The following is a 26616-nucleotide window of genomic DNA, read 5'->3' as shown; positions in this document are numbered from 1 at the left end:
CTGTTCTTTGTCTCTTTGCACGGCGCCAGAAAATAAAAAAGAGAGCGACCTCAGTCACATTTTGCTTCTCTAAACAGCTCCGCTCGGCTCTCAGTATGACATCTATTAAGCCTAATGAGTGTGGAGCTCAGCGAGTCAGACCGTGGGATATACGCTGTGCTATCCGAGTCTCAAATCAGAGACGCCAGCCCTCTGCATTGTCTGGTATAAATAGATCCGCAATTGGAGCCAGAAGAGTTGTGGAGTGCGCCTGAGGGGTTGTAAACAGATTGTGATTTGTTGCGGAGAGATGGAGGGAAGAAAGGTGGAGAGGAGGGAGGGAGGGAGCTGCTGAGCGGGTAAGGACGCAAAATAGGGCTGCAGGATAGGGGACACAGGGTAGAGGAACAGCTGACAGGGAAGGTGGCAAAGGGGGACAAAGTTGTTAGATGATAGAGGGAAAAATGTTTAGGTTATGTGCTGTCAGAGAGGTTGTCGTTGATGCTCAGAGATCTTCTGTGTAAACTTCAAGGAAGAAAAAGGGAACAGAGATTTGAGGCTTCAGCCGTCTTTGTCTTTCCTCTCTGAAGCCTGAGCTGATCCAAGAGGAAACAAACTGGAACTGAGCTGGAGTCCTCGCTCCTGTCAAGTCTGATTCAGGTACAGCTGCGCAAGAAGCCTGGAAGTCCCTGCGGTCGCGCAGAGACGGCACGTTTGTTAGTGTTTTGGTTTTGGTGGAAGTGCCCTCATATTATCTTCTATCTGGCCAACATCAGTAAACTGAGGTACGTGTTTGACGTCAGTGCTTGTACACGGAGACGTGCCGATACCAGAGTTTATCTTTTTCTTTTTTTAAGAAGCAGGTCGGTCTCAAAGGATTTTCACTGACTGTGAATGTTTTTGCTTTGTTTTTGTTTTTTTGAAGTATGCCCCTCCTGTGCTCGCGCTTAGTTAAGATCACGTCACGTGTGTTTGACGTGTAAAGGCGAGGCTGCCTTGATGTTCATTCAAGCGAAATAAGATTGTGAATAAACATCTACTGTATGCAGTTTATTGACCTTGACCAATGTAAGTCATTCACATAATAAAGCATCCACAGTAAAGACAGCGTGAGCGAGCAGACTCAGCAGAAGAGAAATCAGTGGTGATGTGAAGATTCTCCATATGCACAGTTTGTCATACATTCATGTTTTTCCATGAAAAGGAGCTTAAAAAAGAACTTAATGTGTTTCCACTTCACACTTTACCTGAAAAACCTTTAAACAGTTACCTCGAGAGCTGTATTGATTTATTGAATTGGTTTGGATATTCACACAAACACAAACATAAGCATTTGTCATTTTTACCTCCAAAAAGTGGTCGCTTGCTCACTAGGCCTGTGTGAGACCTGTAGCACGGATCATCTGGCAAGTTGCTGGGAAAGTTTGTATTTCCTGATCAGTTACAAAAAGTTGCTGATTAATGCTGTAAAATGACTACTAGAGCCCCAGTGCCGCAGGCTTAGAAACTAGTAGTAACCACCGATTTCTATGGAAAACTGTATGTTCAGTGACTGGTTGGCAACTGGTTGCTGGAGGTTGCTGGCAGTCACTAGAGTGAGGTCAGTCACTGTGCTTTGCATGCAAGGCACACACTTGTCTGGAAACTACCGGTGACGAGGGTAATCTGTTAGCGCCTAAAACAAAAAAGAACAGTTTCACTGTAGCAACCTGTCATAGATTACTCCGTTTTCCCTCATGAGGTCTTCGGCTGGTGTCAGCATTTGATTTCACAGCAACTTCCAGAAATCTCCAGCAACCAACTCTGGGCCTGTGTGATTGGGGCCCAACGTGTCAGTAGTTTCCCTCCCAGTTAGCCTGTTTACATTTACTCACTGAGCTGCTGCACTTAACTTTTACCAAGTTTGTGCGTCCCGTAGACGCTTTTGTTATAACGCAATGAAACCTCTGCAGCCAGAGCAGCAGGATGACATGTGTGCAAATATTATTGTATCATTTAAACGTTTAACCTACCTCTAAATATACTTTAAATACTTTTTACAAGCATATATTTTATAGTTTACGGTCATTAAATGTCATAAGATGGACTTTTTCTTGTTGACTTTGTCAACCTGTTTGGTCACAAAATGCCTAATAAAAAGTAGCTGTTACTGTTCAGAGCTCAGCTAAACGTTCAGGCTGTAAATGTAAAACTCGCCTGTAGGACAGGAAGCTGTAAATACCAAATTCACATCTCTTCTATTGACAGTTATTTTTAGTTTAGTAGAGCAGTTTGCATGAAGGACAAACACTGTGCTCGCTGAGAGCCAGGTAGTCATCAGAGCGATGTTGCAGTAGAGAGCTCACGTGCACCTCCAGCTGTTCTTCTGAACAGAATTTCAAAATAAAATGAAGATGCTGGGATTTTTTAAAAAAAAAGCCACTTTAGATTCATCTGAGTTGGTCGAGATATAATTGATTGAAGTGTTTAACATTAATCCCAAATTTAACTACGATCCTGCAGCATTAATACGTCTGGGATCCTCACTCTGTTCACCTGAAACCATTTTGCGGTTTTATTTGTTTGGGAAATGTAGGCAAATTCCAGGCTGGGAATACGAGCTCACAGCATTAAAACCGCAAGGGGGGGGATAGTTATTACAAGTAAAAGGGGGAGGGAGGGGGCGGATGAGGAAAAAAAGGCATGCGAGCCGGTTCAGATGGGACGGCCCGCCGAGTGAGCGCGAGAGGGGGGAAGAGACATCGGTGTCTACAAGCGAGCATGGAGGGTTTTCCTTGGCCTTAGAAGTAAAGCGAGCAGAGAGGGTATGGGAGGAGAGAGAGAGTGTGTGTGTGTGTGTGTGTGTGACGCTGGTTCCTGGAAAAGCAGAGGGCTGCAGAATAAACAGGCTGCATGCCTGAGACTGCCCTGTGATGTCACCACTGGGCAAACGAGGGACGAGGGGAGGAGAGAGAAAGGAGCAGAGAGAGAGAGAGAGAGAGACGCCCATCAGGTTAAAACAGGAGGCGGGGGGGCGAACGCCGAGCCAAAAGTGACAGAGGCTGAGCTGGAAAAGACAAGTCAGATGTGCAGGACGTACCATCCTTCCTTGTAACGGCCCTAAAGGAAGAAGAAGGAAGAGGGGAGGAGGAAAAACAAGGAGGAGAGGACGAAGAGGAGGAGGAGGAGAGCACTGATGGGTGCGTTTAACGGCCGCTCTGATTCACACCTTTCTCTCGTCTTTTCTGCATCATCTTCTCCTTTTGTGCGGCTCGCAATTAGCGCCGGTGCCTGAGATGTGAGGTGTGTTTGTGCGTGACCATCAGCGAGAGAGTGTGTGTGAGGCTTGTGTGTGTTTTCTTGTGGCAGAAGAACACAATGTTCGGGGAGAGAGTGTGTTTATGAGTTATGGATTTGCATTAGGAGCCGCGGCACTTTGATAAGTGTCGTTTTCAGCCGTAAACACATCTCCGGTGTGCTTTCCCCACTCCTCTCTTAGCACTTGCTATAGCTAATATTAGATGAGGAAAAAAATGAATGAAAAACGAAGAAATAGGCCTTATTCCAACCAGGACGTCAGATTGCAGGCCTGAAAGCGCAGCACGGAGTGCTTTTTAACCTTCAGCTAGCAGAGGACTGTGAAGTAGCTCGTTCAGACGCAGGAAAAATGATGACTGAAGAGCAAGAAAAGCAACTTTTCAAAGCAGAAGAGGCCAACGCTCTCAGTCTGTGGCAGCCTGCTGAAAGAATTATGCTGATAAGCTTTTGATAACTTTAGTTCTGTACAGGTTAAACTCGCGCCTCAGTTCTTCAAAGGGTGTGATAAGATCGTGAATCTTTTCAGGACCTTTGGAGGTCCAGAGTTTAAATACAGCATGTGCATTTAACTGCTTGGTCCTATACTGTTGGACTGTTGTGTGGAGCAGTTTCTCTTTTAAATAGTTGTGAGTGATTTTTACAGCTCCTGCAATGTGTCACAAAGAAGTTTGATGTTATTCATTACATGAACAGGTAGAGACATTCATCTATCCGTCAGCTGCTTTAAGGCCTTTAGACGCGTAACATTTGATCATTTTGCGTGTAAAACAGTTTTTTTGGACTCACTAATGCAGAGGTTCACAACCACGAATTTGATACGTTTAGCTTTTCAGATTTTTCTGATCCAAATGAGCAGATTCGACCAATAAGACCACTGCATTTGGCAACAAGCGTGTTTGTAGCTCAAAAGTGCTGAAAATAAAATCATATGGAAAAAGTCAAATAATACTATTTTACCTCAGGCACACAGCTAGACACTCGTCAGATGTGCTCACTACCTGACGCCCTTTATGATACAGCTTCAACCGCTGGGTCAGGTTCTCTCTGCTTCTGCTTTTGGATGAACGCAGAATCGCTGGTTCCTCGTTTTTATGTTAAGAAACATCAGGAGGGAACACGCCTGTATTTCGTGTAGTTTGTAAATCTCATGGAAATCTTCCATCAAGCCTTCACAATTACGGCTGACAGCGGGAGTTTCACTACAACCTCAGCAGCCGGTTCCTTCTTTAAAAAGCAAAACCCAAAGTTTTCCATGCGTTTCATTTATCTTTAGATCGGACTGCTTCTCCGTCTTTGCTCTGCACAGTGATTCACGGCTGTGGGAGTTCGTCTGTCTTAAACGAGCTCACCTCGCTCCTTCCCTCCTCGCCTGCTGGTCGGTTTCCAGATTGTAACCATCGTCGCTTCTAACATGAGCAAAGGGCCAGAGAGGAGCCAAAACTCAGGGCGTTGCTCCATTTTTAATTAAATATTGGGTACCTTGTTAAGCAGATTCACAAATGGAAAAGGAAATGAAAGAACAAAAAATCCAACCATGTAGGTTCTTTTCTTGGAAGGAAAGCAATAGCCGGCTAAAAGAAGGGATCTCATGACTGGGAAATGTCAAACCTCATGTCCTGCAGCGTTGAAACAAATCAACCAGCGCGGACTACTGACTCATACGTTGTGTTGTTGTTTTTTAAAATCCCCCACATGACGACAAGTCCTTAAGGAGCCGCTGGGTGTTGCTGCCCTGTTCTCCTATGGCATGGATGGCGGCAACCATGTGGATGTGTTTCACCCCGGCACACGGAAAACACCGGCAAGAAGGCGGCAAGCCGAGTCGTTTGAGATGTGCGGTTACACTGGAGGACGTTCAGAAGTTTTTTCTGTGGTCTGTCTGCAATCCATTGCAAGGATCTTCCATAAGAGGCTTTTTACACGTCTCTGTGATGCAGCGAGAGTGCGTCTGTGCTGGAGCCTGGAACAAACTGGAAATGTTTCAGAGGTTTGTCTGAGGAAAACAAAGATGTGATCAGTTTGTGGCTGTTTGAAAGGTCGAGCACGAATACGATATCCTCAAAAAAAAAAGAGTGTAAATGTGCCGCTGTGTGTTTTCTATGAGCAGACCTGGCTCTGAACCCTCCTATTAAGTGTGCCGCTGATGGCGTGTTTGCCTCTTTATTAACACAAAGTATCTCTGGCTCTCGCTGCACTCTCTGCAAACATGTAGGTAAATAATCAGCCAATCGACTCCTATTTATTCAGATTAAATGGGGAGGAAGCTGCCTGATTGGAGGGCTTCCTGGGCAGTGATTTGTGCGCAGCCGGGCTCCAGGTCAATGCGATCTTTGTGGGAAGACGCCGGGCTTCTGCAATTACACACGAAACCGGATTGTTTGGCTTTCCTTGTATATACAAAAGAGACAAGGGGACAAAAGGGCGCTATTTTTATGAAAGCTTTATTTAACACTTTCTCTCAGGGATCAGAGGTCAGGGGTTACTGTTGGAAAACATTCCTGGAAGTGGTATAAGCAGGAAAAAGCAACATATATGTGGCTATTAAGGTGATTTATTATCAGGGGAAATCCTTCGACCTTACATTGCATGTTCACTTGAGGCCGGATTTTGAAATAAAGGTGAGCAGATACGCAGGTATGCTTCCGTCCTAAAACTGCACAGCTGCTGGGGAGCGTGAAACCGCAGAGCTTCGAGTGACTTTTCAGGTGCTTTTCAGGCAGGTAGAAACACAGAACAACAGTTAGCAGGGCTTTGATTTAATCCCATTCATCCACGCAACCTTGCAGCTTTAAGTGCTCGAGAACAGGATCAATGTGACACATGTGAACATGTTACAGAGAGCCGTTGGGATCCACTCTCCTTTTTCCTATTTTCTGCTGCTGGGTGTCAATAGACTTTTATTAATTGCTTTCACGTGATAGTGGGCCCAATCTGTACGTTTCTAAGCTTTACTTTGCTGCTCGTGATGCTGCTAAAAATACACGAGGAGCTGATGCTCGCTGAGTGTCTGGAGAGGCTTTCGGTTAGAAAATACGTCCTTGAATGTTTTAATAATCTGTGGTGAGATGATGGTGATGATAATGTTGGCAGCTTGCTTTGCTGTGAGGTGTCACCACCTGTCAGGAGCAAACTAAAAAAGCAGATGCCTTTCTTCTTCTCTCCCGTCATCTTCCCTTGCAGTCGACATCAACTCTGCGCTGCCCCTTCGTCTCCCGCCGGCCGCCATCCCCATGGATCTGCGCGTGGACCATCACCAGCAGCAGCAGCAGGTGTCCTCGCTCTCCCCGCCCGCCCAGCAGTCGCCCGGCCAGCCCGGCGGCGGCAGCGGTGGCGGCAGCGTGGTGGCGGCATCGGTGCACGAGCAGCAGCTGCAGGCTGAGCTGCTGGCCCTGAAACAGAAGCAGCAGATCCAGCGGCAGATCCTCATCGCAGAGTTCCAGAGGCAGCACGAGCAGCTGTCCCGCCAGCATGAGGCCCAGCTGCAGGAGCACATTCAGGTACGGCCGCGTGTTTGTCAATGAATGAAGTTCAAGTGCTGGAAAAAAAGGAGGCATTCAAAACAAATCTGAAAAATTTGGCCCACGTTTTCCAGAAATGGCACTAGCAGTCCTTAAAGCTGCAGTTTCACAGCAGCCAAAAGAAGAGCAGTTAAAGCTGTGACGGCCCGGCAGGATTATTTGGACGTGATTGCACAGTGATTCCACCAATCACAGCTAGTTCACCTGTGAGTCCGTCTGTGAACAAAGGAAGGGCTGCTAACAATGCTGGAAGAAAATGTTTTTCTAGACTTGACAAGGAACACGCTAAAATCCAGTAGGAGGCTTCCTGTGCCGCCTGTTCAGAACATTTCAACTTAAAAGCAGCGCGTTCACCCCTCCAACCCTGTTCTGATCCGGTTCGGAAATGATTGAAATCCACCCTCAGTAGTAGGCACGCTCCATGATTCAGGAGCTTGTAGACAAACCTTTTTTTTCTGCATGACTTTATCAGTCTGGGGGAATTTTTTCACAGTCTTAGTCTGTTTTAGTCTGCTTCCATTTACTGTGGGTTGCAGCCACTCGTTTATGCACAGCTCTTAATGTCTGACCGCAGTATTTCAGTCGGTTTGAGGTCTGGACTTTGACTTTTTCATTCTTTGTTTTGCAGATTTGTTGTTCAGTTCAGTTCAACTTTATTTATACAGGGCCGAATCACAACAAGAGTCGTAAAAGCGCTTTAGATAGGCACAACTTTCTAGAAGCAAATAATACACACAGCCTTATTTGTGTTGCATCACCTTTATCAAGTACTCCCACTCGAACTAGTTCACTTCAGTTTTATTTATATAGCACCAAATCACATGAGTCGCCTCGAGGCACTTTATAATGTAAAGTAAAGACAGAGAAACCCCAACAATCAGACCCTCCCCTATGAGCAACCACTTGGAGACGGTGGGGACGAAAAGCTCCCTTTTAACAGGAAGAAACCTCAGGCAGAATCAGACTAGTTGTGGTTGAGAGGAGACATGCTGTGGAAAAGAGCCAGAGATTAATCATAACTAATGACCAAATACAGAGAGGTGTATAAGCACAGAAACACTCAGTGCATCATGGGAAGCGTCCAGCAGCTTAGATCAATTGTAGGATAACTAAGGGAGGATTCAGGGTCACCTGATCCAGCCCTAACTATATGATTTATCATATCTGCCTCCTGAATCCAAACTGGGAGCTGGTTCCACAGATGGACCTGAAAGCTGCAGGCTCTGCCTCCCATTCTACTTTTAAATATTCAACACTTGGCTTTAAAAGCAGCAGAGTATTGAAAACAGACAGACAACAGCCTCTTCTGGTCCACAGCTCAACAGATCAGCATTAGACCTGGTCGCGGTCTTTCCGGAGGACTGCACACTAGGGCTGCCACAAACGATTATTTTGATAGTCGACTAGTCACCGATTATTTTTGCGATTAGTCGACTAATCAGATCATCATCCATTGGACGTAAAACTACAGCTTATTGCACCAGCAGCATCTACTCTTATATAACTATCATTAGCTTACAGCTTTAAGTGTTTAAGGTATGTGCTAACTAAAAATAAAGACAAGATGATAGTTTATTCAATTTTAATGAAATTTGCAGATTGTTTCGGTGAAGTTTAATAAACTCCTTGCTATCTAAAATATAACAGGACACCGGAGTAAATTCTCCAGCATCTCACACTTCTGATGATCAGCTGTCTGCTTGACGTTTATTCAGCTGTGTAAAAACTATAACTTTAATCTCAGCCAAACCAATTTACTCAGGAACAAATAAAATACTAAAAAAAAAAAAGCCAAACAATAACATTTTTAAGTTATCTAAGTGACTCATATATATTTAACCTGAGTAGCGAAAGACGGCGGTGGGTTTGAAAACGATTTGCGGGGAGTCCGGTGTTCTCACGGCGCTAGTGAGCCTAGCCCCCGGCTAGCTATCGAGCTAGTGGGTAACAGACGTCTCCGAAAACGTCGGAGCGCTTTTGAAAATATGTGGTGTCCTGATAAACTGAGCAGATATTTGAGGTTTGCACAGCTACATTCTTACCTGAAAATATGTTAAACGTTTATTTTGTGACCCAGAAAGAATAATAAGAGTAATATTAAAACTAACTAGCTGCCGCCATTGTTGGAAACTGCGCTGGGCCGCGCTATGAATTCTGGGACACAGCTGCTTCTTCTTCTTCTTCTTCTTCGGGGTTTAACGGTAGCTGACATCCTTGTACATGCAATGCTGCCATCTTCTGTTTCAGTCCGTTATTACACTCTTAAATCCTGCTATTATTCCTGCGTCTTTTGTGATCTTACAAAGTTTCAAACGACGCGTCGACTATTAAATCAGTCGTCGACGATTTTGATAGTCGACGTAATCGTGACTAGTCGACAAATCGTGGCGGCCCTAATACCTACCCACTTTACCGTAAATTCACCGTAACATGGCTATTGGGTAACTGCTAATAGCTAAACGGCTAACATTAATGTGTTGACGTTTATTATAACTTTTAAATACGTCAGCGTGGTTGAAACAGGAGCTTTACTGACCTGTTGAAATTCCTCAGAGTGATGTTCAGTGTTTTGAGGTATCGACACTGCTGCAAATGGGTAATCAAAGAAATTTGAGTTTTTTGTATCGATTGGTTACTAATTTTAAATTTGTCAGACTTCTGGTAAGCATCGGCTCTCTCCACGATCATTGTAAATGCGGCTAATAAGCCCTGAAGAGTGAAGCAGTAAAACTGTTAATATTTTTTTGTTGTTTTAAATACACAGGTTGTAATATTGTTGTTGTCAGCGAGGAACAAACGCTGTGTTGGACACTGATTTCACTTTAATTCTTCCATCAGTGTAAAAGCAGAGCAGCGGGCCTGTTACTCAAACCTATTTAAAACTGTCCTAAACAAAGCAAAGACAGACTTTGATGTAGTCTGCCGCGGGATTCTTCATTAGCAGACTAAACTCAGCCTGTGAGACCTTTAAATGCTGCGAGTGAAGAGGGAGCAGAGAACAAGGAGGCAGTCTGCCTTCATTTATTTTAACTCCAGAGATGGAGAAGAGCAATATGAGCATGTGGTTGAAGTCGGAAAATGTGCGAAAGACTTTTTTCCCCTGGTGTTACATAAGTTATGCACAAGCCCTGTTGTAGCCTTACTTTAAATATCCAGAAATATACGGTGTGCTCAGGGCGACGTGAAAAAGTGAAAAGTTCGGTTTGGTGTGAACGGCCCGGGCCGGACGCTTGGGGAACATAAACAGAGCTGCACAGGAGTGTGCGCTGGAGCTTGGATCACATGTCACAGTGACCTGGAAATACAAAGTGAATCTAGATCATCACGCCCACACGCCGAAGCTTTAATACATCAGCCCCCCACCCCCGAGAGCGCCGGAGCGCTCCCGAGAGGCAGAAATGTCACATAAAGATATTCCAGTATTTGCTCTTTTTTAGAAGAATACTGCTGTAATATGAATTGTAATACACGCAGATACAGCTGAACTACTTATTATTTCAGGACTTAGAATAAATTGTCTAAAAATGGATTGTGGGGGCAGAAGATCAGATGGCGACGTGCAGGATTACATTAGTTTGAATGTCACATGCAAGTCTTTGCTCTCTTGATCTCTTGGTGCTCAGCTTCCCTCTTTACGAACCTTTTTATTTATTCTTTCCTTTTCTCGTTTCTTTCGAGCTTGTCTTGCCTTTGTCTTTTTGTGCTTCCTTCTTCCTTACTGGTTCTGCTTTTTTCCCCTTGCTCTTCCCGTCTCTAATTTTCTCCTTTCTTGTTCCTTCTCTCACTTCTTCCTTCTGTCTTCACATTTAAACTTTTCCCTCATTTGTTTGTGTGTCATCCGCTCCTCCTACTTTCTTCTGTCTCTTACTTTTGGTTTACATTTTTCTTCATTTAATTTTTTTTGTTTTTGTATTTCACTGTTTTTTTCCTCTTCCTGTAATTTCACTCTATTGTATCTTTTTCCTTTCTAGACGTGTAAAATGATCCATTCAGTCTTGTGATCATGGTCCTGTTGCACGACCCCGTTTGGGTCCAACCTTATCTGTTGGACAGATAATAATGATGCGCTTCCCAACCCCCTGAGCCACGGTCGCCCACAATGACCTCACTTTGACTCTACTGTGGTATAGAGTGGATTTCATCATTGTATCGATGACTACAAGGTGCTGAGGCCAAATCGTGGCCCTTCACCACCATGCTTGACAGCTGGTATGATGTATTTGGTTGTTGTGCGTCATGGTCAAACTTTGGTCTCATCCAAAGGACATTGTTTCAGAAGTCTTGTGTTTTGTTCAGATGCAGCTTTGCAAACAGAAATTGTTCTTGTCCTGTTATTTTAAAGAAAAGAGATTTGCCCCTTGTTACCCTCCAACCTGTTCGGTCTTTTTCCAGCTGCACTGTCATGAACTTTAACATTTACCATTTTAACTGAAGCCTGCAGAGTCTGAGATGTAGCTCTTGGGTTTTTTGCAGCGTCTCCGAGCATTGCACGCACTGACCTTGAGGTGAATTTGGGGTGAATTGTCCACTCCTGGGAAGACTGGCAACTGTCTTGAATGTTTTGTACTTGTGAATAATCTTTCCCAGTGCAGAATAATGGACTTCAGATTGTTTGGAAATGACCTTACAATGCTTCCCAGACTGATGGGCAGCACGAGTTGCCTTTGTTTTTTCCTCCTTGGCATCGTGTTAACACACAACTGAATGCTCCAGACCAGCAACCTTACAAAACTTCTGCTTTTACAGAGGTGCTCAGAATTACTGGTGATCGGCTAATCAAGTGCATATGATTAGCAGGACTTAGAAAGCTGGAAGGGTGCACCTCTGCATTTTGTTAAATAATCTGTTGTAGGTTGTATTCACCTCATGTTAAGAGCTGCTAAGGACCAGGTTACATTTTTACTATGTTCTGATATATAAAACCTTCAGACTATAGGGAATTATGATGCATTTATTGTAAATTCCATACACAGGGCTGCACATAAGTGGTCCGCAGGTGCGCATTCGCTGTCAAAATAAAAGACGCGCGTCAGATAAGAAGTTGGAACGCGCGTTTGCTGGAACGCGTACATAAGATGTTCTGGAGGAGCGGGAATACGCACTTCTTTTGCGGTGGAGGAACACCAAAGTTTTCCGTCCTGTTTTGTCATTTTTGTGATGCCGAGGGATGAGCGAGGATATCTGAAGGTGCGTTTGAGTTGTGGCGGCGCGCAGATGGAGGAGAGTGACGCACAGACTGAGCAGTGAGGCCTGTCCTCAATCAGCTCCTGTGTGCACGCACGCACAGAAATCTACAGCCATTAAAACCTAAACATCCTCTTAAATGTCAGCAAGCACTCGAACACATGCCCACAGTAGCACATACTCGAGTACCCATAGCAGCAGGCGTACATACGCTGATTCACATGCTAACAACGGGGAACTCTCAGAAATTGAGACAGTCGGAAACTCTTCAGAGTATTTAGTCAAAAAGTGGCAACATTTTCTATAATAATAATAATAATGATAATAATGGATTGCATTTATATAGCGCTTTTCGGGGCCCTCAAAGCGCTGTGTACATCTCTGGCCTAGTGAGCCACAGGGGTTTGGGCTGTGTGAATGTGGGTGGCGAGGTTACTTTGAGCCTTGCCACCCACTCAATCCCTTATCCCCCAACCTCGATTGAAAGACCAAAAAAAGGAAAAAGGATTCAGGCGTCGGGCTGGAAGCCAGCCAGACAGCCGATGAGCTTTTCTCACGGGCCCCACCTCACCTTCCTCTCACCTTCAGCCGCTAATTTATTCACAGACCGGTCTCGAGCATTTGATTTACCCTGGCGGTAAACACGAGCGCATGTCCCGGCTACTGAGCGTTTATTTACACTTCTTAAAAAAATAAAAAGACGCCATCACGACCTGATTACATGCCGTTACAGTAAACTAATCAAATATTGCCACTGGTTTCACAATGATAAGGGAGAAAGGAGCCCAGGGTGTTGATTCCTTGGCACATCAGCGAGAGGTCATTATGTTGCTGGCGGAGTGCAGGCAGCTTGCCTATTTATTCCATATTACAAAGTGATTCGGAGGCTTGACTCTGTACTTTACGTTGTTGAAATTACGGCTGCGAAAAGGGTGAAAGTGAGCTTCAGCCTTTTATCCACAGTCAGGCTCTGGGTCTTAGGACACTCAAGTGGGATGAAGAGGTGTCTCCAAGCACAGGTTGGCTTTTACTGTGATTTTATTTTTGACCTTTTTGGTTTCAGCACAAGCCGTCAGGGCACAGGTGAGTTTGTTTCTGTGGTATAAAAGCACAGGGAAGGCAGATTTCAGAGCATTTAACAGATGCTCTTCTGTCTTTTTTCTGAGGAAGAAGCAGATTGGATTATGTGTTTTTTTACTAAAGCCTCATCCCCCTGTTAAATTGTTTATATTTATTTAAAGGCTTAAGCTTCTGGCCTGAGGTTTTTGGGGATTTTTTTTATAGAACTGCAAAGGTTTTATTTCTTTCCCCCTCCTTTTTTTTCTTTAAACAGCTGTCAGATGTATTTACTTCAGATGGCAACTCAAGCAAAGCAGAAATGGGACTACTCGACTTTTAAAGACGACCAAGTAATGAAATGGTTGCATTTTTAAGATCTTTGCAAAGTGATGGTATCTGATAAGGCGAGCGGGTTTAGTCCGTGAAGTGAGCCAGTAGCATCAGCGGATTTCTTTGGTGCAATAGATTTAGTATATTTAATTTAGGCATATAAAACTTCACCATCATGCTATGATTTTCTTTCCTTTAAGCTCCTGACGTTCTTAAAAGTCGTTCGAATTTGAGCACCCAGAATGTCCGGGATCACAGACGGTGATTGTTTTGTTTCCTGTTCAGATTCTTTTGCCATATGATGATGATGTCACATGTCATATGGACCATCCATTTGCTGTGACACTTGTGTTTAATACTCAGATCCACTGATCTGGAAGAGCCACTGTGATTCAGGCTCTTATGTGCGCTCAGATTGTGGGGAAATAAAACGTCTTCGGGACTTAAAGTTGTTCGATCGGTGCAAAAAGCGCGTCCAAAGAGCAAGTTAACACCATTTCACAGCCACAAGGTGAAAATATGACTATATAAGAAAGTAATCATGGATTGAAGGTGAGCCTAGGATCAAAATGTAGGTAAACAATGAGACCTTTCATATGCCGTGACCTGTTTTGATCAACCAACCAATCCTTCATGTTGACATGACCTTTAAAAATGAACCCCCAAAATTCCCTTCTTGAGGTTAAAGCCACAAATGAAACTTCTAAGGCACTAATGCTTGTTCCTGCTCCTCTGCATCATAGACATTAAATTGGTGCAGCTTTGCTACTGAAAATGTGATATATCCTGTCAAGTTGATGCAACAGAAATTGATTTTGGCTTCAGGTTGTGACATCTGGAGCTGAGTTTTAGGCCTGAAAATTGAATGTCTGTCTCTTGTTCTTACAGACGTGAGGGCTCAAAAATGCTTTCACCCACCTCAGAGTGTAAAACCTTTGCACTAATTGTATCATACATAAAAAATCAATGATGTGATTCTGAGGGGGTCACGTGGGAACTTTTTAAAAAACGGTTGATTTATGTGGAATGACCCAAGTGGTAATAGTTCTTCATATACAGTAGCCTACTGTATACTACCGACCCCAGCCAGTCGCAGCAGCTGGCCACATGGATCTGCTGGAAGTTTCTCCCTGTTAAAAGGGAGTTTTTCCTTCCTACTGTCACCAAAATGCTTGTTTACAGGCGGTCATCTGATTGTTGGAATTTTCTCTGCATTATTGTGGTCTTTGTCTTACAATATTAAGCACCTTGAGGTAACTGTCATTGTGATTTGTTGCTGTATAAATAAAATTGAATTGAGCTATTAGAAAAAGCGTATTTGTGAGTTTCACGTGGTCACTGGTAGGTAGCATAGCAACAGCAGTGACTGTAGTGAGACATGCTCACAAAAGTATGGGATGAGTTTGTTGTTTGGACATGTGTGGTGATTACGGAGAAGGAAACATAAAGCTCTTGTGAATATGGTAAATATTGTATATAACCTTGTAGTTTTCTGTGTTTTTGCATGCTCGTATTGTTGTTGACCTATTTATTCCTGCTGTGTTCACTCTGCTGCTCTAACAATGTGAATTTCCCAACTCTGTGACTAATAAAGCCTATCTTATCTCATCTCATGATATGTAGACAGATAGATGTGAGGGCTAATAAGGAACAGTTCCAAACTTCCGTGCAGGATACTTGGAATTATCTGCAATCAGTCGCCCGTTTGGTGAATATTTGCTAATGTGATTGTGGTCTTTCTTCGTGCAGCAGCAACAGGAGCTCCTGGCTTTGAAGCACCAGCAGGAGCTGCTGGAACATCAGAGGAAGATGGAGAACCACCGTCGGGAGCAGGAGCTGGAGAAGCAGCAGAGAGAACAGAAGCTGCTGCTGCTGAAGAACAAGGAGAGGGGCCAAGAAAGTAAGTTGAAGCAAGATGAGTGATACTGAGAGCGCTAGCAGTCAAACTGAATCTGAAGCCAAGCCTGCGCCCTGTAGCCAACTTTCCCAGTTTGAACAGCAAAACCATATGAAATCATATATTGAACCAGTATAACAGCAAATGTAACTTATTTATTTTCTCTCATCTTCAGTTCACACTTTGTCACCACTGGTGCCTCAGTATGTCACTATCTAAGCTGATCAAAGCTCCTACGAACCTGCAGTTGTCATACAGAATTCTCTACCACATCTATACTCACAACAGAATCTGCTGTGAATCTCTGTGGGTCGTACCCAGTAATGAATCTAATCTGGGTTTAACTAAAACATAACAGGAGCCAAGTTGTGCTTGTTGCTAACCACTGTTTGTGGGAGTCTTTCCTCTGAGTTTAATAAATACCTTCAGGTTTATAGGATCCATATGAGTGTCCCCAAAGCAAGAGACTTGCGTGCATTTATGTTTTCCATAAATACATACAGAACTTAACCTACTGGGATGCATCAACAGGATAACACTGGAAACAATAATTAGAGGTTGTCGTCCCCATATTAGTAGCTTACGTTATGAACAGCATTTGATTTCACACTCAGTTCAGTGTTACAGTTACAGCATATAATGTCGTGTGTAGGGTACCCACCACCACCACCACCACCACCACCACCACTACTGTGAGCTATTGTTTCCTGTCTATACAGTCAGGAAGCTTGGTAGCATCTGCCAGAGTTATCGAGAACTCTCTGTTCAAAAGGACCGTTGTGTTTGTGCGCTTCTGTGCGTGTGTGTTTGCATGTCTGTGTATTTCCATTTTACTTGGAGAACCTGTGTATTTACTGTGGTAAACGAGCTGTATTAGCCCGGTGGCCTTGGCTGGAGCTGGGCCGAGTTGTTACCGCTGCCTGCTGGATGTCTCTCAACAGTTCATTGAAAGCAAGTGGACAGGAGTCCTTGAGAGCCGTTTACACACTATATGGAAAATGGTTACAGATCGTGTGTGTGTGTGTGTGTGTGTGTGTGTGTGTGTGTGTGTGTGTGTGTCCAAAAGAGCAAGAGAGAGGACTGCAGTGTTTGCTCTCACGTGTATCTGCAAAGGTGCAGTTTGTGGTCTGTAAATTTCTTAGTTTGTAGCGTTTTTCTTTCTTACCACAGTTCTTTATCCAAGAAGTCTGTTTTTGCTGATTCACTGTAAGACGAGAGCATGGTTTTTTGATTGATTGGTTATTTTAGTAATTAATCCGCTGATTCTTTTCTCAACTGATTCTTTTCATTTTAAAAATCGGGAGATAGTCGCAGTTACTTAAAGCCCACTTTCGTATCTTTCTATTGAGCACCCCAGATTACACAGAAAACTGAGACAAACACTAATTTCTGCCTAAACGTCTGAGGAAGGTCAGACGTTCAAGTTTTACTGTTCAATGACTTCCAGTTGACGAGTTGATTTTAGCTTCCAGATGGGATTTATGCATAATAAGTTTAGAAAATACAAGACAACTGAACAAATTAGCCCTCTTCCTGTTAAAAGGGAGGTTTTACTTCCCACTGTTGCCAAGTCCTTGCTAATAGGGAGTCTAATAAGCTTAATTTATAACAGTATGTTTGCACTGAAGCACCGCAGCAATTTCCTAATGTTGTAAACCCGCTCAGCATTTGGCAATAAAACCCTTTCTGATTCTGATTCTGATTCTGATCTGATTGTTGAATTTCCTCTGAAGATAAAGATGGGACTTTCTGGAAAGAAAACATTAATAAATCTTTGGTCCTGATTTTGACTTCTTTTCTTTATATGCTGGCAGTGATGTGGATGTTTTGTCTGAGTGGCAACAGCTTTCAGAATACTGGAGCAGGTATTCGTGCAATAAGTGGTGTTAAATGGTACAAAGCTGTGGCAATGTTTGATTCCCCCCTTAGCTTCTGGGGGCAGTGTCCTATATCTCAGGAGTCCAGACTCAGGAATCTGTAGTCAGTTGATATGTGTGCAAGTTTTGGTTTAAGATAAAAACTAAATCACCGCCAAACGAACTCTAAACTTTTAACCTGCATGTAGTGATCGGTTATCCAAAATTACCTGATCTGAGGATTAGGAATAAGATCTCTCCTGTTGGAGGTCTTAGCTGGGATAGTCTAGTTACACTGTCTCATCTCATGCCTATAGATGTTACATATGAACATGCAGATATTGTTAGGGGAATTTAAACGGGGGGATTTAGTGGCAGAAACACACACGGGCACAGGATCGCGGTGAAGCAGATTTATTTACAGTGACAGGGGAATATTTACAAGGGAAGGGGCTATGTACAGTGGCCGGGAAAATGTGCGAGGAGACAGAGCCGAGGGGATGAAACGGAGCCGAGGTATGCGGGAGGATAGATGGCGCACCGGAGCTACCTGAGGACGAGCGACAAAACAGAGTTAGGGGATAACGTCGAGAGTAAAACTGAGGCAGACGGGGAGAGTTGGAAAGCTTACTTGAAACACTGAAATACAGGTATGGCAGTGGTCACAGGCCGGCGCGAGGTAAGTCTCTGTCACAGATCCAAAGAGGGCCAGCACACACAGGCAGGTGGCGAGACAGGCTGGTGCAGAGGGAAAGCAGGCAGGAGACGGATCTTAAAACATGCAGCTCAGTAGCGCGGAAGCAACAGATTAATCTTGCAAAAGCAGGTTACCACTTGTGGAAGCGACGATACTGCGACACCAGACGTCCGTTACTCAGCTCCATAAATGCTCCCACTGATGACGTCCGATACGCCGCCGGAATGCCATCAAGCACCGCCCCGCCTACCTGCGTCTCGAAAAGGGAAACAAAAACCCAGGAACAACAACACGCATGCCCACCAACTCCTAATAGATATGTGATTACAGAGATTAGCCATTTAAAACTGGAGTCCATCCATCCATCTTTCCTTCCACTAATCCAATTTAGGGTGGCAGGGGCGGCCTGGAGCCTATCTCAGCTGTCATAAAGCGAGAAGCAGGCTACTCCCTGGACAAGAGGCCAACATTCACGCCCGCATTCACATGTAGAATCACCAGTTAACCTAAAGCCATGCATGTCTTTGGACTGTGAGAGAACCAGAGTACTCACAGAGAATCCACACAAGTCGTGGATTCTAACCCAGGACTTGCTGTGAGGCAGCACTCTGCCACCCACAGTATTAAAAACCTAATGAGGACAGTATCTGCTTTGAAACATGTTACAGTGGAAGAGTGTAATAGGGTTCGTTTCACACTTAAGTGAAAAAGATCAAACTGATTATGAGAATTGTGATGAGACATCCAACTATCGCGTCAACCACCCATGGACACTTGGCCCTTTTCCGCGCAGTCTTCCTACAAGTTCAGTCGCGGTGGCTAACTTGTTATGGTAATTGCTCGTGATGTAGCGTACATTCAGCTGTAATGACTTTATCCGTGGCTTTCTCTTTCAGGCGCTGTGGCCAGCACCGAGGTGAAGATGCGTCTCCAGGAGTTCGTCCTGAATAAGAAGAAGGCACTGGCCCAGCGTAGCATCAACCAAGGAGGCCTCCCCAACGACGCTCCCTACTGGTACCGGTGAGGAGCATCTTTTGTGGTATTAGCTCAGCTAGTAATGCACATGATACACTCAACCAAAAAGTTTGTTTGACATCAAATCATTCTCCCTCCTGTCAGTGCGCGAGCCGCCGCTGATTCTTTGTAATGACTGTAAGCAGCAGAAGACTCCTGAACGCATCTGCAGGTCTTTCTAAGTGTAGGATGGTAATTCTGTCTCTGACAGCGGCTGAATAATGTATTGGATTGTATCTTAATCTGTCAGCGAGCTTCCTCTCCTCCACACCTGCCACACTGTGTGAGCCCGACTGAAAGATGGATCTAGCAGGGTTATGAAACAAAGATGGCAGCCCGCGCACACACACATATGCTCACACGCACACGTGATAGAGCTGCATATTGGAAGCTGATGATAGGGACCCTCACATTGAAGACTTGGCCTTGGATGGTTATTGTAGCATCTCGGGAGCCTTGTGCAGGTGTGCACACTTGCTGTTTCCTCTTTCTAGGTTTGGTGGCCTCCTGTCACATGTTTTTTTTATTGCCCGTCAGTGACATTGTAGACAGCGTGCTCAATGCAAGCTACAGAATTTAATATACAAACACACATCAGTTATATTTATATATAAATACTCCAATCACTGGACGCCAACTTTTCCTACTCGCAAGGAGTTTGCAGTCCTGGTTTGACTCTGTGTGAAGGAAATTGTATATTTTGTATGAAAATGTATATGCAGTTGACTTTTCTCTCTGTGTAAATAACTCAGAACTGTAGAATAAAAGCACAGCCCTTAAATTAATATTAGCGCTCACTACTGCTGACACAGGCCTGACATATATTCGCCTCTGTCAGTGCGCCCCAGGGTGGCTGTGGCTACAATGTAGCTTGCCATCACCAGTGTGTGAATGTGTGTGTGAATGGGTGGATGACTGGATATGTAAAGCGCTTTGGGGTCCTTAGGGACTAGTAAAGCGCTATATAAATACAGGCCATTTACCATTTACCATATTTAGCTTTGAAGTTCAGCCCTGGATGTAGCACATCCGAATATTATTCCCTATGACTACATGCGTCTTTGTGCTACAACAAAAAAGGACTGAAACCACAAATTGCAAACGCAAAACCAAATAAATAACGTTACATAATCTTGATGTGTGACCCAGTGAAACACCCACAAGTGTTGACTTTCAACAGCTCAAAGTAACACAAAGTGTATCTTTCTATATCTGCCTGCTTCTCTCCTTTTCTACGCCTCTCTCTGTAATCTAAATTTCTCCACTCATTGGACTCAGTTTGGAAGAGACAAGTGTGTGCATCCGCTTGTCAGGAACATGCATTTGGGTCAAAGCCAACACGGCTTAACTTTGCCTGCAAACACCACCTTATTTTGCAGGCAGTGAACAGATGGCAGCACATTTCTTTGTTCTTGCCAAGGGATTTGCATGATGCTTTAATCATAAAGATCTATGACAGCCATGAAGTTCGTTGCTTTGTCTGGATTACTCATTGAGTCACGTGTACAGTGAGTTATCGGTGTTTTGCCTTGTTGCACATGTTTTGTGATCTTGGTGGCCCCTTTAATACTGTGTGTGTGTGTGTGTGTGTGCGTGTGTGTGTGTGTGTGTGTGTGTGTGTTTTGCAGCAAAACCCAGCACAGCTCTTTGGACCAGAGCTCGCCTCCACAGACTGGCGTGTCCACCTACAACCACCCTGTGCTGGGCGTCTACAACCCCCGGGATGACTTCCCACTGCGAAAGACTGGTGCGGTCCCCACACACACACATACGCATGTGGATACACTTTGTTTTGGCAGTGCAGACTCATCTATTTGCTGCATGCACACATGAGAATTACACACACACAAACACACACACACACACATTGAAAGTTTAATGTCCAGTAGCTGCCATGTAGACTCACATCTAGAATTATTTAGATGGCACTGAGCACTGCTCCATTAATCACATCCAGATTAGGCTGTCAGGGTCTCCCAGCATTCCCTACATGAGAGCAGTAGAGAGTGCAAGTGTAGGTAAGTGTAGTTCAGTACAGTGAGCGCTAAGAAATATCAGCTTGACACTGATAGTTTGAATAGTAAAAAGTTACTGTTTTTTACCAAAATATGACAGCTATATTTACTGTTATTTCCTTTAATGTATTGGATATTTGAATATTAAGACTAACTGGCTTGAGGGCTGTGTTAGTAGTGAAGAACTCCAATTACCTTTGGAGTTCCCCAGGGCTCTGTTCTTGGTCCTCTTAAACTTCCACATTTCCACAGGTGCTTTTGCAGGTGTCTTTTCTTCAATGTTTAAAAAGCCACTCTCCCTTTACATAACAACATAGCTCAGTGAATTTGGGTGTGGTACTACTATAATGTGCCACCAAAGCAGCAAGTCAGTTGGTGAAATTTCAACTGCCTTACATCAAGTACAATGCCAAGCATAAAGCACACTACCAGTAAACTCTGGAGCAGTTTTAAAAAAATAAACCTCTATTTAACCCGGAGAAAATAAACTCTTAAGTAGGGATGGGTATCATTTAGGTTTTATCCGATACCAGTGCCAAACTGGTACTTTAACGGTGCTCGAACTGGTGCTTAAAGAATGGAGAACACACAATTTGTCCTAAACCTCTCATGTTTAACTGTTTTCCACTTTTTCTTTGGTCATTTTAGCCTTTTTGGCCAGGGTGAAGGGAGTATCTGCCATCAAACAAGAAGACAGCCGCATGTAACTACGACGGTGTTTGCTAGTTCACCTTACATGCATTAATGTAATAACGTGGTTAGCCTACTCAACGTAAATTATACATGAACAACATTAAGCTACTCACGCAGAGAAGAACGGCTGCTGCTGCCATCATCATCCTCATCATTCCTGCTACACTGGCAGGGCTAGGGGCCAGGACTCTCCTCTTCGGGTTCTTGGGGGATGTTGCTAACTCCGGGTCCGATAACAGGCACCAAACCCGCAGTAGATGTGCTCGGTGTGAGGTCTCGCAGCAAGCTATCAAATACGGCGCATTTCTCGGCTTTTAAAAAAAACCGCTATGCGTCGCCAGGTGTTTCATCGGATTCGAGGTGTTACCTCCTTTGACAGTATCACAGTATCAGCTTAAAGCACTTGTTGCTGCTGAGTTTGCATATTTTGCTGTGAAGTACAGCCAGACTTTGACCGCTTCGCCTTGGGCATTTTTAATCTGTAGCTCTGCTCTAAAAGAACGTACGTACCTGGGCCCGCCTACTACGCTCGCAAAGGTAAAATGATTGGCTAAAATCTAAAGTGTATCACATCTCAGGAAAAAAAAGCACCGAAATGTGCGCTGCTTTTCGGTCTGGTTACTACCGTTTATGTCAGAACCGGTGCCATCATGGCACCGGATACCGGTACCCATCCCTACTCTTAAGATTGAATCTCTTTTACAAGAGCATCCTGGCCAAGAAGGACAGCAGTACTATTATAAGTTGCATAAATTAACAGCACATACACATACAAAACAATACACCAGGTGAGTACAAGCTTTGAGAAGAGTTTGGGGAGGGTCCTTATTCTGTTCCCGCATGACTGTGATCCAGTACATAAAGTCCAGAAAAGGCATGGTTGGATGCATTTTGGTGAGTTTAACCCCGTTCAACACCTTTGGGATGAACTAGATCAAAAAATGTGAGTTCAGTATCAGTGTCTGACCTCACAAATGCTCTTCTGGATGAATGGGTAAAGATTTCCACAGATTTATTCCAGACTCTTGTAGAAATCCTTCCCAGAGGGGTGGAAGCTTTTGTAGCTGCACCATACTGATGCTTAGGGTTGTAGGATAGGATAGCATAAAAGCTTTAGTAAATTTAATGTGTAGGTGGCCAAATACCTTTTTCACATAGTGTATGTAAGATATGTACACACAAGCGCAGCATGCACTTCTTATTGTCCAGAAACTAAAACAGAGCTGAAAGTTTTGTTTCACATTCGGTGCTCATCATGTCAAAAAGAATTAAAGCAGTTAAAACTGCTGCACACACCACAGAAATAGATAAAAGTTTACTTGTGGTGCACAATCTGTCATTCTTTGGGTCTGCTGCTCAAACATCAGATGTCTTTAAAGCTTTAGCGAGTAAAACCAGCTGTGTTCAGCGTGCTTTTGTCAGGTGTGTGTGTATGTGTAGCTCTGTGTGGGTGTGCGAAGTGCGAGTGGTGTGTGCGGTGGTGTAGCCGTGAAGCAGCGGTCGTCTTACAGTGCAATTATTCACTTAGCCCAGTGGCAGGCCGCTCCAGCCCTGTTGACTCTGAGCCTGCAGGCTGCTGGCTACGACAACAGATAGACCACAGTTGACACTGGCCCACACAGCTGCATTCCACCCTGGGAGATCAGCAGAAGGAGAGGAAAGTGAGGGAGAAAGAGGCGAGTAACATGAAGGAAGAAAAGGAGATAATGAGTAGAAATGAGTGAAAACAGAAAAAGGAGAATGAAGAAGGTGCTTGCTAGCTTCGCTGATCATTTCCTTGAGAAAGATGATTAGAGCATAGAAAATGAGAGCTGGCATGCAGGATTTAAACTAAATCCAGCAAGTGCACGATGATTACACACTTAGCAAAATCTGCTTTATGTGCAGAATGGAAAAAAAAAAGAGAGAGAAAAACTGGAAGATGGCAGAGAGTGAAAAGATCGTCCCTGGAGTGTCAGCCCGTCCCTGGATTTCTATAAGGCTGAGGATTGTGCTCTGCTGCCGAGAGAGAGGGGAACCTGTGCCGCCCTGATATTTGCCCACAGCACTGACGTGCTTTGCGGGGTTTACTTATGGTAATGGCAGCTTGGTGGAGTTTAGAGGCTCTTTTATATCACCGCCAGGCCATAAAATAGAGGACTGGAACCCAGAACTCCCAGCAACGGCCGAAGGAAGCAACAACGCTCTTTTGTGCATCTCCCCGTCGTCCTTTTTACCATTTTACAGTGCAACGACAGAACAAGCCAAAAAGTTTGCTTTCTTTTTGAGTCCCGGCTGATTTGGTGACAACTGTGGTTACTTCTTGAACAGCGTGAGATTTTAGATTTAATGCAAGCAAATCTGTAAGCAGTAAAACGGACTCATTGTTTTCATGCTTTCCTTATGGCAGCAAGCAGCCTTTCACCTGTAATTCTTCGTCCATCAGTTCACTTTGACTACTTCTAATCTACACATAAGACTCTGCAGAATGTTACAGCATGGAACAAGTCCCAGAAATGTTTTAGCTTTTGGTGCACTTGTTCTCCATTGTACACTCAGTGTGTGGAGAGCAAAAAAGGAACCATATTTGCTGGAAATTGTATCTCAAAACCACCCAAATGTCATCAGGTGATGATTTTTTCTTTTTATACTTGTCCAACAACAGAACAGGAAGTCTACACCAGACGACATTTCAACTTATTAAAGGCCAAGCTGTGGGAAAGGTGCAAAATTGTAACTAAACACATGGTTTAAGTTCTAAGCAAGCTAAAGGTGTAAAAGGTAGAAGAGTCAGGTGACACAAGGTGTTTCCTGAGGACCTTTTGTCCCAGAACATCAAGTGCATTCACTGTACCGTATTTCTGTATGCATTTAGGGGTGAAAGAGCACGACATGAACAATGTTCTCTAGAACATGTTCTCACACACCAATAAAGATATGAGAGGGGAAAACAAAGTGAAGCCTTCTTGTCTTTTCACTGATGAGCGAGGCTGTTTTGTGGCCTCACTGGGCAGCATGCCCATGTGGAATACAAGAACGCATACAGTACATGCTGCTGCTTGATAACTGGACCGTATAAATCTCCCGTATATACAAAGCAACATGCGGCTGTGGGGGCGTCACTCACTGAATGCTAGCTGGGCGCCCTGGTTAAGGCCCCGTTTAACAGGGCCACAATACACCATTTATGTAGCCATATCGCTCTGATTGCGTGTGCTCTTGCTTTTCACAGGCTTATAATACAACTTTCAGACTATCACTAGTCGGAGTTTGCAATTTTGAACAGCAAACTTAAAAAAATTAATTAATGTAAAATTAATTAGCCTGTTCTGTGCAATGATTGCCAAAATTAGAGAATGAAGATGGGTCCAAGAAACATGATAATGCAGCCTTAGATATAACCGATTCCCTTAACACCGCGTGTGTTTTTATGAGCACCACATTTGGTCTTGTTTTCTCTTTAGCCCTCAAAGAGCAGAGAAAACCTATTTTCACAGTTATTGACATTTTCGTCAATTCCCCTCGGCTTTGACTTTTAAAAATGTCTTTCCTCTTTCCTCTGCTAATAACGAAAGCAGAAATCTAATTACTCAAAGGGCCACTTGTTATCCTTCCTTCTTCTGTCGTGCCATTTCTTTGTTTTCCTTTCAGAAAATAAAATGCCTATTAGTATTTTCAAATTCTAAGAAAAACAAGATCTGTCATGAATCTTCAAAGATGTAAATGAAATGACGACTCAGGAGTTATTTCTGATTTGATGGATGCATTTATTCAAACTCTTTCTCCTCGAAAGGTCGTGCTCATTCAATATTGATCATGACAGAAGACATGTTTCTTTATACTTTGCTTTCAAGAAGATAGACTTTGTCTGAGGTTTTTTTTTAAGTGGTTATATCCAGTAGTTCCCCGGTGCCTACAGGTCTTTCAGAGTTTTTCTTGAGTGTCTTCAGCCATGTGAAAAACACGGCGGAGCCTCTGTCATGGTTTGTGACTGCATTTCAGTCAGTGGTGTTGGAGATCTTGTCAAAATTGATGAAATTATGAATACAGAAAAGTATAATCAGATTTTCATCCACTATGCAATAGAATCTGGCGTGTCCGATTGACACTGGCTTCAGTTTTCACCATGACATGCTCCTAAACACACTGCCAATGCGATTAAAGCAGCGGTCCCCAACCTTTGCGGCACGGACCGGTTTATGCCCGACAATATTTTCATGGACCGGCCTTTAAGGTGTCGCGGATAAATACAACAAAATAAAACTAGTACCGAAAAAAAGATTTATTCATAACACACGTGAAAAGACCCAGGAAAACAGAGTTAAAGATAAAAACGATAACAAAATAACGCTGAAAACCGATAAAAACCCTGAAAACCAAACATTTCACACCTGGGCCTCAACTCTCGCGGCCCGGTACCAAACGACTCACGGACCGGTCCGAGGCCCGGGGGTTGGGGACCGCTGGATTAAAGCATACCTGGACAGAGACCAGTCATGGTTTGGCCTCCTCAAAGCCAGAAGCCCAGCATTACTGACACTTAAAAAAAGTTTTGAATGTCCTTGAAGAAGGACAAGCAAGGCAACCTTGCATAAAGAGTTCAGGCTGTTGAACATTAAAGCTTATCATACGAAATATTAACTTTCAAACTCGTCAGAATTGTGTAAATCGTGTTTTTAACCTTATACAGTTTTTCCATACATGTGACCAAAAGGGAGTAGATCAAGACTTTTGTACAGTACTGTAGATACTAGGGGTGCAACGATACTCGATATTGAACCGTTCGATACAGTGCTTTCGGTTCGGTACGCATATGTATCGAACAATACAAAAATTTTAATTTATTTTATCAACTTTCCTTCTGACGATGCTGTCTGTGTTGAGCGCTCAGTGGATCTGCGTTCGACTACTCCGCCTAGGCTGCACTGTCAAGCGCAGATCCACTGAGCGCAGCACAAGCTAGCAAGACAGAAGCTAAGCTCGTTGCAACATGGCAAATTGAACCTCCCCCACCCTCATTCAGAGCTGGCCTTTGGAACTATTTTGGTTTTCATGTGACGTATGACCCTGAAGGTAAGCGCGTCATGGACTAAAGTAA

At 43.9% G+C, this 26616-nt stretch overlaps 1 protein-coding gene across 3 annotated transcripts in view; it reads left to right on the top strand.

Annotated features, from left to right (window-relative positions):
• LOC309701486 (histone deacetylase 4-like) overlaps positions 1–26616 on the top strand; it is an 85072-nt gene that overhangs the window by 27994 nt on the left and 30462 nt on the right. For 2 of the 3 annotated variants that reach the window (XM_082525724.1, XM_082525722.1), the window contains 4 exons: positions 6457–6773; positions 15117–15267; positions 18714–18837; positions 20460–20578. In XM_082525724.1, coding sequence (XP_082381850.1) covers positions 6457–6773; positions 15117–15267; positions 18714–18837; positions 20460–20578 — 711 coding nt within the window. Of the gene's footprint in view, positions 1–6456; positions 6774–8327; positions 9391–15116; positions 15268–18713; positions 18838–20459; positions 20579–26616 lie in introns of those variants that run through there. The other variant, XM_082525723.1, reaches the window with a different exon arrangement.

This window comes from Aulonocara stuartgranti, assembly GCF_965226115.1.
Source record: "Aulonocara stuartgranti genome assembly, chromosome: 23".
In the NCBI taxonomy this organism is placed as follows: domain Eukaryota; kingdom Metazoa; phylum Chordata; class Actinopteri; order Cichliformes; family Cichlidae; genus Aulonocara; species Aulonocara stuartgranti.
The sequence above is the reverse complement of the archived record's forward strand: the minus strand, read 5'-3'. Positions and strand labels throughout refer to the sequence as shown.